Source organism: Bidens hawaiensis, unplaced genomic scaffold, assembly GCF_021521415.1.
Source record: "Bidens hawaiensis isolate Kalapana, Puna unplaced genomic scaffold, B.hawaiensis_p1.1 tig00000326_1, whole genome shotgun sequence".
Classification (NCBI taxonomy): Eukaryota; Viridiplantae; Streptophyta; class Magnoliopsida; order Asterales; family Asteraceae; genus Bidens; species Bidens hawaiensis.
The window spans coordinates 339,957-351,353 of NW_027491025.1; the positions used below are offsets into that span (position 1 = coordinate 339,957).

The 11,397-nt window shown below is 37.3% G+C and overlaps 1 protein-coding gene and 1 pseudogene across 1 annotated transcript; one reads left to right on the forward strand and one right to left on the reverse strand.

Moving 5' to 3' along the window:
- Positions 1–202: 202 nt before the first annotated feature.
- Positions 203–6,275, reverse strand: LOC143620995 (agamous-like MADS-box protein AGL80 pseudogene; annotated as a pseudogene).
- A 2,189-nt stretch (positions 6,276–8,464) lies between these two features.
- LOC143621273 (pentatricopeptide repeat-containing protein At3g12770-like) lies at positions 8,465–10,879 on the forward strand. Its single transcript, XM_077092754.1, has one exon. The coding sequence runs from the start codon at positions 8,465–8,467 to the stop codon at positions 10,622–10,624; it is 2,160 nt and encodes a 719-aa protein (XP_076948869.1). The 3' UTR covers positions 10,625–10,879.
- The last annotated feature ends 518 nt before the right edge of the window (positions 10,880–11,397 follow it).

Consider the following 11,397-nt stretch of genomic DNA (forward strand, 5'->3'; position numbering starts at 1 on the left):
ATTATTTGTTTATTAGGAATGTAACTTAGTCATTCTAAATAATATTTTCTCTTTATTAAATTTTTCACCGTAAAGTGCCCCATTATTTGGCATCATTTTTCCAAAATACAATTTTATCTAGTATGCCCTACAACCTAGAGACGTCCGGTTATACCCATTTTCCCTACGAATCTACCATCTCCCGCTCTTGAACCCGTACACCCTATTTGAGGTCGAATATTTTATGGGAAAAGTGATTTGGCCAAGTCATATTGGGATTGTCAACAAACGGAGGCATCTCAAACCCAGGACCAAGACCCGGATTTTGTTCAGATGGATTGTTCATCCAATCTGTGAACCATTGAGTCCTTTGCATCCCACCCATACCACTCATGCTATCAACCATAGGTCTTTTCTCCAAGGACTGCATCCCAAGTCCTCTAGCCATCATTTCATTAGTAGCATTTGAACTACTACAACCAACATTCACTTGGGGTCGAGGCGGTAGTGGAGGCGGCGGGACGATTACTGCTATACCTTTCTTAAGAGACTCAATCCTGCTTTCAATGTCTTTCACGGATTGATCAACCAATTCACCCAGCTCATTCAGCTCAGGCAGCGTCAAGTTTTCGATCGTCCCATTTCCGATCAAGCATTGGTGCATGACCTGAGTCATCTCCATCTCCCAATTCTCCCTGAGCTGCTTCTTGAGCTGCTCACTAGCCTTGGCGATTCTTTGCTTGATGAAGCTCTCCTGATTCACCATCTTTTTGCTTTGCTGCATCTCTGGCATGCTGTTGAACTGCGCCAGCACGCGTTGCGCATCGCATCGTTTGGCCACACCTCTGGCTCAGTTTCATATGGGCTATACATTATGGCGCATGCATCAATGCCACGTAATGTGCTCAACTCATTCATCTTCTTCACCAAACCCTTCTTCCTTTTCTTATAGCTGGCTCTCCTTGCTGAGTCATTCATTATGAAAGCAAGCTTCACTTTCTTCCTTGCCATGGCGAAGAAAGCAAATAATTGAAGAGTTGTTTGTGTGAGTTTCTTGGTTGCAATTGAGCATTGCTATATATACACACTAGAGGGGACAGAGATGGCATGATCATAGCATTAAAAGCTATTAATATAGTAATTAATTCAAAGATAAGTTAGTCAAAAGTGATTAAATGACTATATTTAATTTTGAGACCATTTCTAAAAAGTATTAACAAAAATTAGATATTACCTTTTTTAAACAAAGCATTAAAATTGTTGCTGATGGAAGATAAAAAAAGATATTTTTATATATGTTACCAACTATGGTTGTTTTTCTATTCCAATATTTGCATAATATTTCCAATATTTGCATGATATTTCATTGACAGAAAACTTTACTAAAAACTCATTCTAAAATTTTTGTATCATTACACTTTTTTTATGATTTAATTCAGTGTGACATTTGTGAGCGATAAACACTGTACATCTAGAACACCAGGTAACGGGGATCATTTTGTATAGTTAATGGAATATTTAATTGGAGTGTTTGAGCGGTTGAGCAGACGAACTCCAGCGATATGGGTTAGTTTTAAGGAAAATAGATCATAACCCTAACATGCCGAGCTACCTGCTCGTTTAAGAAGTACGGAATTTGTATTTAACTATTGCGATTTGCAACTGATACGATGGTCACAATACAAACATGGCATATTTTCCACCACTAATTAAGATGGTTGAAGTTCAAATACCATATTTTTGCTACCAATTTGCAATCAAAAGTAAACAACAGCAAAAACTCCAACCAGGGAGCTACTGTTTCAAGTAACCATGCTTAATTTCTGTTTTTGTGGGTAATTGGTTTCTAAATTTTCTACCGTTTTCATCAGTAAAAAATACGGGGGTGCAATTGCGGTGCTTTTTTTAGGGTTGATCTAAATATTATTACATGTTTTAAGGAATTTGACTTACTCATGTAGAAAATATTTTCTCTTTAATAAATTTATCACCGTAATGTGCCCCATTATTTGATCTCATTGTTCCAAAATACATTTCAACTTCCGCAAAATAAAGCAAAATGGACACACCTCCACTTCCCATTTTTATCATGTGCGCCATGCAAACCATAGACACATACACCCTACTAATCTAACATCTCCCGCTGTTGAACCCGCACATCGTATTTGAGGTTGAATATGTTTAGTTTTAGAGTGAGTTAGTTTGAAATGAAAGTGTGTAGGTTAATTTTGAGAGTCAAACTGTTTGAATGAGAGTGCGTATAGGTTTAAATAATAGTTGTCTTTTATTAAAAAAAAATAGACGCCGTCCTTAGAGATGGACTACCCATATCTACGCTTCGTCTGCCACTCTGAACCTCAACGTTGGGTGACTTCAGATGTTCAATGCGCTTCTCTCAATTGCCTCTTGTCTGCCTAGCTCCATGAAAGCTACGTGCGGATCCTTGGACCAATGCCTCATCTATCAAATAGTCATCACACATCAAGTTATTTTTCAAATCTATTTCCATACGATCTTCAAACACACTGACTTTTTGTCTTTAATGCTACGCGCACTTTGAAACACTTAAGCGATTTTTAGATTTCAATAACTTAAATGTTATATTCTCTTCCCAACCCCTAATTAATTAACACACCATCATACATTGTGAAATCTATTTATAGGGTTCTTTATCACATGAGCTGGAAAACTACTTCTAGACCATCGTTTTAAAGAAAGAATAGTTACAGTATAAAAATGTAAATTTCATGAAGCGGTGTTTTAAAAGTCGGATTTCAAGGCCTTGGAATGACGATTACAAGGTCCTAGGGCATCCACCTTGCCGCCTTTTCCAACTCCGCCACTATTACTCGTCTAGGGAGAAATGTAAATTCCGTCAAGCGGTGTTTTAAAAATCGGATTTCAAGGCCTTGGAATGACGATTACAAGGTCCTAGGACATCCACCTTGCCGCATTTTCCCAACTCCGCCACTATTACTCGTGTAGGTCCAACTCCGCCACTATTACCCGTCAGGTATACCAGGCTCAAAACCTGCTAGGTTTCTACCGGGTTTTGACAAAATATAACTAATCAATTACAAAGATGGTTACTATAAATATAAAATGTCTCAAATAATTGACATAAATAAGTTACAACAAATATTATATTTGGAATATAGTATATATATATATATATATATGATTGATTTCTTTTGAGAACCACTTTAAGTTTTAAGAACTCGAAAGAACTCAAAGTAACAAATTTTTTTTCCGAATTTTTTTTACACATGTGTAATACGTAAGTGTAAGTGATGTATAAAAAATTACGGTATTTTTTTACACACCAAAACGACTTTTTACACATGTGTAACTAAAATTTAAACTTGTGTAATTATCAAAAATTCTTATTCTCTCTCCTGCTTTATTTTTTAATTAAATTTAATCTCAGTCACATATTTCATATCATTTAATTAAATGTGTGGTTCAAAATTGAGTTCTTAAAGTTCTTAAAACTCACCATGGTTCTCAAAATAACCCTCCTCTATATATATATATATATATATATATATATATATATATATAAGCTATATCGGGTATATCGGGTAAATAGGTTTATGTTATCGGGTAATCGGTAATCGGACATATTAGAAAATCCAAATCAATGAAAAATTTTAAAACTAATCCCAAACCCGTCCCTAACCCTAATGGGTCGGGTACCCGTCCCATTTATGTCGGGTTTCAGATTTTCCCATCAGGTTCGAGTTTCATTGCCATCCCTACTCAAGGTCTACTTGATCAACACGATTTTAACTTTCTTTTTAAATAAGAACAGTTAAAAACTAAAACTAAACCACAAAACCCTAATTCTATCAACATCATTCAGATTTAGCCCCCCATCCCCCAACGATCGAACTCCAATCATCATTGAGATCTGTAGCCCTTCGTTCATACTCCATGTATATTTCATTGTTTGTTCATTATTTTTCCATTGTTCAAATCTAATATATAGACTAACTTGCTAAATTGGTTCACTTATGGTTTGGTTTGTTTTGGTTCACTGTTTGGGTTCTAAACTTCTAAGTTCTAATTGACAATAATTCGGTTTAGGTTTTGATTACTGTAACTTAGTTGAATTTCTAAATGCTAGATACGTTATTATCGTTCCTGAATTTGTTTACTTTTTTTGGGCTTTTGGTTCGATTTTGTTCCTCTTTCAAGTTTATATCAGTTTTCAAACGTAATGAATTGTTTAAAACTGTTTCCTAAATATTGTTTTGTTTATATAATTCTATTTTCAAACCTTGAAAGAAGACGAGATTTAAATGTTTCATATGTCTTTTTGAATGAATTGTGTTTATTTTGAAATACTTTAGCACTTGAAGATTTAACTTTAAAAATGTATCATTTTGAATTATGCTTATTTTGACATGAATTTTGCTTGCTTTGACACATATATATTGTCCAATAATTAATTTTCGTTATATTTGGCAGGTCCGAGTACTCTCAGAGTACTCCGTCCAAGGGGGTCGGTCGTCTTGGAACCGCTTAGCGACATTTACAACACTGCTGTGAAGTAGTTGATTAAAACCAAAAGAAAACTATAAATAATAATTGAGATTTAGATACCCGTTAATATACATCAAACAATAACACAACGTCCTGCACAAGAAGATAACTTCGGTCATTTGATTACTGAATCTAACTAAGAACAAAATAAGGAAACATCACAAGTTTTTTTACCATCGTCTAATTTTTTAGTAGTTTACAAAATTCCATAAACACATTTTTTCACATTAAAATCCCACTAAATCTTAACACGATGTCGTTCCAAGAAGCATTTGGGAGATTGTAGGCTTTCGAGGAACTCACTAAGAAGCAAACTAAGGAGGAAGACGTGTCATGTAAACTTCTATTTGCTAAAAAAAATGAAAGGGAATGGGAAAACACCATAATTGTGAGCATTGTGTTCATGGGAACTCATATCGGGAGGGTTTTGGATGTGGCCAAGGAAAAGGTCGGGGTCCGGTAGAAGTCGAGGCGATGATCGAATACAATCGGACAAGCGCCACATGCGGTGTCACAAGTGTCATGAACTTGGACATTACATGAATGAATGTCCTAAATGGGAAAAAGAAAAGAGGAGGCGAATCTGATCCACGAGGAGGACGATGAACCAACTCTGCTCTAAGCAAATATGGAAGAAGAATGAAGATGCCACTAAACTATATTTAGTTTAAGGGGGAGTATTGGAAGTTAAACAAAATATTAGTTATGTTATAAACTTTAAGGTTCTGTATGTTATTTATTTAATGTATGTTTAGGTTAAAAGTGTCATTGTAGATACATTAGGGGTTAGTCTTGTAATTAGGTTAAGACGGTTATTGATGAGACGTTGCGTTGCTTGGTAGGGTTTATATACCCACACCGATCATTGTAATCGTATCAAACAAAAATCATATTCAATAATCAAATTCGTTTGTGTATCATCTTGTTCTTATTCAATTTGGATATTCAATTGTTTGATCACCAACAATTCTTTGCTTGTTGAAGCTCTCCTGATTCACCATCTTCTTTCTTTGCTCCATCTCTGGCATCCTCTTGAAATGCGCCAACACGTGTTGGACACCGATGTTGTTTGGCCACACCTCTGGCTGAGCTTCATATGGGCTATATATTATAGCACATGCATCACACAATGTGCTCAACTCATTCACCTTCATCAAATTAACCCTTCTTCCTTTTCTTGAAGGTGGCTTTCCTTGCTGAGTCATTCATTATGAAAGCAAGCTTCACTTTCTTTCTAATTATGGCTAAAGAAGCAAATAATTTAAAGAAATGTGGAAGTTGTATGTGTGAGTTTCTTAATTGCAATTGAGCATTGCTCTATATATACAATGTAGGTGTGGAATGTTACATGATCATAGAAAAGCTGTTAATATTTTGGTTTTAATGGCAGTGTATGATAGTAATTAAACTCAAAGATTAATAAGTCAAAAGCAAATAACTGACTAAAGTTAATTTTAAGTTTATTTCAAAAAATATTCGAGAGATAATTTTTTTAAAAGAAGCATTAATATTATTGCTGATAGGAGAGAAAAAAAAAATTACCTTTAAATCATGTTATGAATTATGGTCGTTTTTGCATTCCAATATTCGCTTGGTTTTTCATTAACGGAATACTTGATTAATAGCTCATCCTAACATTAACATTTTGCATATCCTTAAACTTTTAAGGATTTAACCTTAATATCACATTTGTGTGGGATAAACACCGTACAGCTAGAACCAACTAGAACACTAGCTAACGGGTATATCATTTTGTATAGTTAATGGAATATTCAATTACAGGGTTTGAGCAGACGACTTCGACTGATAATGGTTAATTTTGGGGAGGAATTTAGTTCATAACCTTAATATGTGGAGCTACCGTCTCGTGTAAAAAGAGTCAGCTTAAAATCACAAACATAGCATTTTTGTCACCACTAAGATGGTTGCAGTTCAAATAACATATTTTTTCCACCAATTTGCGAGCGAAAGATAAACGGTTGCAAACGCTGAGTTACCATATCAAGTAACAATGCTTAATTTGCATTTCGGTGGGAAATTGAAATCGGTCACCAAATTTGCTATTGTTTTATTCAGTAGCAAAAGTTTGATCGCAATTGCCCTATTTTTTAGTAGCGAGTGGGTTGATGTAAACTTTAAGACATGTTTATCAGAAGTGTGACTTAGATTGTGTTTGTTTTTGTTTATAAGGTCTGCAAGGAGCCTATGTCTGCAAGCGCGCAGACATAAGCTCTTGAAGACTGTTTGTTTAAAAAAAAAGATCTGAAAATTGTTTTTATGGTTTTAAAAAATAAGTTATTTTCACCATCTTCATACATTTTCACACTTCTTAACATCATACCAAGTACCAACACCCAATGTCCAACACCACCACCATCCACCGTCCCCCCCCACCACCCACCACCACCGTCCGTCGCCACCACCACCCACCACCACCGTCCGCCGCCACCACCACCACCGTCCATCACTGCCACCACCACCACCACCACTGTCCATCAGCACCACCACCACCCCCGTCGGCCACAACCGCCGTCCACTACGACCACCACGATCCATCATCCGTCGCCACCGCCACCACCATCCACCACCCACCAGCACCGTTCACCACCACCACCCATTGTCGGCCACCATCACGGTCCACCGCCCACCGCCACAACCGTCCATCACCACCACCCACCGTTCACCACCTACCACAATCGTCTACCACCACTCACTTCCTTAGTTCATACATCACTACCAATTATTTTAGCAGTCAACAAACGTTAAATGTCTTTTATCTACTTTAATATATATGATAGGTAACTAATTTTCAGTTTATGCAGACGATATCCAGTTTATAAAACAAACAGTATTATATTTTCAGATTGCAGACCTTTAGACCACATCTTCAGTTGCAGACATTAAATCAGATGAAATCAGATTGTAGACAATTTTTGTCTTTAAAAACAAACAACACCTTTGTCGTTCTAAATAATACCTTTGTTTATAGAATCTAACGGTATACAATGCTCCGTTTTTTTGCCTCAAAGTGCGTTACCAAAGCAAGTACATTTTGTTCCAAAATAAACTGCAACACTCTCAAAATCTAGCAAAATGGATACCTCCACTTTCCATTTTCGATCCTATGCGTCGTGCAAACCGAAGACGTCCAGTTGTACCACCTTTTGCTATTAAATTCATACGCCCTTTTTGAGATTGAATATGTTATGTTGAGTTTGAGAGTGAAATGGGTTGAGATGAAAGTGTGTAGCTTGAGTTTGAGAGTAAAGTTAAACATAGTCCTTAGTGAGGGACCACCATCCAGATTTCGTCTACTGTCTTGAATCTCCAAGCTACCTAACATTCTTCGTTTAGTTGCCTCTTGTCCGCCTAGCTCCACGTCAGCTATGAGCAGAGCGCTCCAAACATGAAAACGACTTGTTTAACATTTGGCATTGGTGGCTTAAGCATGATAGTTACATGTTTATTAAGAGAAAATGATAAACCCTATCCTTCTAATTTTAATTACAATTAAAAAAATATAAAATTGCATAGTGTACTTTTTTTTATAAACACTTCAAAAAAAAAACACTTTAAATCACAACATGATGTTATAGTGTGTGTCACGAAGGGGGTGTTTGGCCTAGCTTTTTTAGCAAAGCTTATAGCTTTTTTAGATTTTTTTTATAAAATAAGCTTAATTTTTTGTTTGGTTTAGCTTTTTTAGCTTAGGCTTATATAAGCTAATTTGAAGAAGCTTATTTGTTTAAGGGGGTAAATTTCTTATTTGCCTTCAAATGGTGATGGACTAATAATATTGAAGTAACTTATTACTATAATAAATTAAAAATAATGGATTTAACAAATTAAAAATGATATAAAATATGCTATAAGTTTAAAAAATATAAGCATAAGCACAAAAAAATAAGCTAGGCCAAACACCCCCGAAATTGGTTTCACTATGTCTCGAAGTCTTGCAATTTCCAAACCATCGAAGATCTTTACCCGAATCTCTAAACCCACAAAGATTCAAACTTTCGATCACCAACAATCCAAAGATAATAATATTATTATTACCCACCATCCCACCTTCAATCCCGAAGCTTTCTACACGTCCATTCTCGACAAATCAACCAGCAGTAGTCACCTAAATCAAATTCATTCCCAGATAATCACATCCGGGTTTCAATCAAACGGGTTCATTGTCACCAAATTCATCCACGTGGCTTCAAATTTAGGGGAAATTAATCATGCACGCAAGGTGTTCGACGAATTTCCTGACCCATATGTGTTTCTATGGAACGCTATTATTCGCGGGTTCTCGAAACAAAACATGTTTAATGAAGCTATCGCATTGTACATCCGAATGCAGAACTCGGGTGTCGGCCCGGATTGCTTCACATTGCCTCATGTTCTTAAGGCGTGTGGAGGAGCGGCTGCTTTTGACGTTGGTCGGGCGGTGCACGGGCAGATTTTTAGACACGGGTTTGAGTCAGACGGGTTTGTGCAAAACGGGCTTGTTGCGGTTTATGCTAAATGTGGGGAAATTGATCGTGCTAGAACTGTGTTTAACGGGTTGGGTGATAGGACGGTTGTGTCGTGGACAAGTATGATTTCAGCGTACGCTCAGAATAATCGGCCGGTTGAGGCTTTGAGAATATTTAAAGAAATGAGGAGTTTTGGTAATTTGCGACCCGATTGGATTACTTTGGTTAGTGTTGTGAGCGCGTATGCTGACGTAGATGATTTGGGACAAGGCGAGTCTGTTCACTCGTGTGTGATCAAGATGGGACTTGAGTCTGAACCCGACTTGCGTATTGCTCTTATTACTTTGTATGCAAAATGTGGGCGTGTGATGACTGGAAAGTCGTTATTTGATGAAATGGAAACGTGTAATGTGATCATGTGGAACACTATGATTTCTGGTTTTGCTAAAAATGGTTGCTGTGAAGAAGCTATAATACTTTTTCAAAAAATGTTGTCGAAAAAGTTGAAACCGGATTCGGTTACAGTCTGTTCTACGATCTTTGCGTGCGCCCAATTGGGATCACTCGAAGAAGCAAGAAAAATGGGTGATTACATTGACAAAAGCGAGTTTAAAAACGATGTTTTCGTCACCAGTGCACTTATTGACATGTATGCAAAATGTGGGAGTGTTGACTTAGCCCGCAAAGTGTTTGACCAAACGAAAACCAAAGACATTGTTGTTTGGAGTTCCATGATCGTGGGATACGGTTTACATGGTAAAGCAAGTGAAGCTGTTAACCTTTTTGAATTAATGAAGCAGGCTCGTGTGTGCCCGAATGATGTCACTTTTATCGGGCTTCTTACAGCCTGCAATCATGCTGGACTAGTAGAACAAGGTTGGAGAATATTCAACTGTATGAAGGACTATAATATCGAGCCACGTCATCAACATTACGCATGTGTGGTTGACCTTCTCGGTCGAGCAGGATGTTTGGACCGTGCTTATGATTTTGTAAAACACATGCCGATAAAACCTGGTGTGTCTATATGGGGAGCACTTTTGAGTGCAAGTAGGATACATCGCCACGTGGAACTAGGAGAATATTCTGCACAGAATCTATTCTCGTTAGACCCGTACAACACGGGGCATTATGTACAGCTGTCAAATCTTTATGCATCGGTGAATATGTGGAGTGGTGTAACTAGGGTCAGGGTTTTAATGAAGGAACGAGGGTTAGTTAAAGACATGGGGTGTAGCATGATTGAAATTAATGGAAAGCTTCATGTGTTTCGTATGGGAGATGTGTCACATCCGAGGTCTGATGAAATATTCAAGGAACATAAGAGGTTGGATGCAAGGTTAAAAGAGGCGGGACTTGTTGCAGATACTGAGTCGGCTTTGCATGATTTAAGCTATGAAGATAAGGAAGAGAGTATCTGTAATCATAGTGAACGACTGGCGATTGTTTATGGGCTTATGTGTACTCCTTCTGGAACTACGCTTAGGATAACTAAGAATTTGCGTGCGTGTGTGAACTGTCATGCTGCGATTAAGCTAATATCGGGACTTGAAAACCGGGAGATAGTTGTTAGGGATGCAAATCGGTTTCATCATTTTAAGAATGGTGAGTGTTCTTGTGGAGATTACTGGTGAGTGGGTTTTGGTTGACTGGTAGATTAAAATAGAAAAATGAGGCAGCAGTACCCATGATCACCCGAGGGTACTAAATAACACAAGCATGCCTCACGGGTGCATGTGTTTTGTGCAGTGGTAGCCGAGAGATTCAAACGGTACAAACAACAAAACTGTAAGAAAGTGTCATGGTGGGAAGAAAGCTTCACTCTACTCCTGCTTTGCGAAAGGAACCGTGCAATCAGGGGCGGAGCTACATAGAAGACTGCAGGGTCAAACGACACAATAGTTTTTATTGTTATTGGAAGTGGATTGAACCCATAAATTTTCAAAATTTTACACCAATCAAAATGAGCTGAGAATGAATTCAAAAGTGCCTTTGCGGCTTCGAAACCTTCCATATGCAATTTTTTTTGTGAACTTTTCCTTTTTCTCCTAATCATTCATCTAAACTCTCACCTCTCTCTTCACTGGCTGTTACTCCTACCAGCCCTGTATTCCAACAGTCTGTCATATCACTAAGTTTTTATCTCGTTTCTATAATTATAACTTCATTTCATACCGGACCAGACCGGAATAGGGGTATATGCATTCTCATTGTGAGAAGGGGGTCATTTGAGCGTATCTAAATAGATACTTTGTTTACATTCCATTTAGGATTAGGAATAGGCTTATAAGATTTTAAAATCAAGCATTGGGCTACCAGGAGAGAAGGAAAAGTGTGTCGACTTCTACATATATTACAATATGTATGTCTAAGTGTCTCTTTATTAATGCTCTTTCTTGTGTATCTT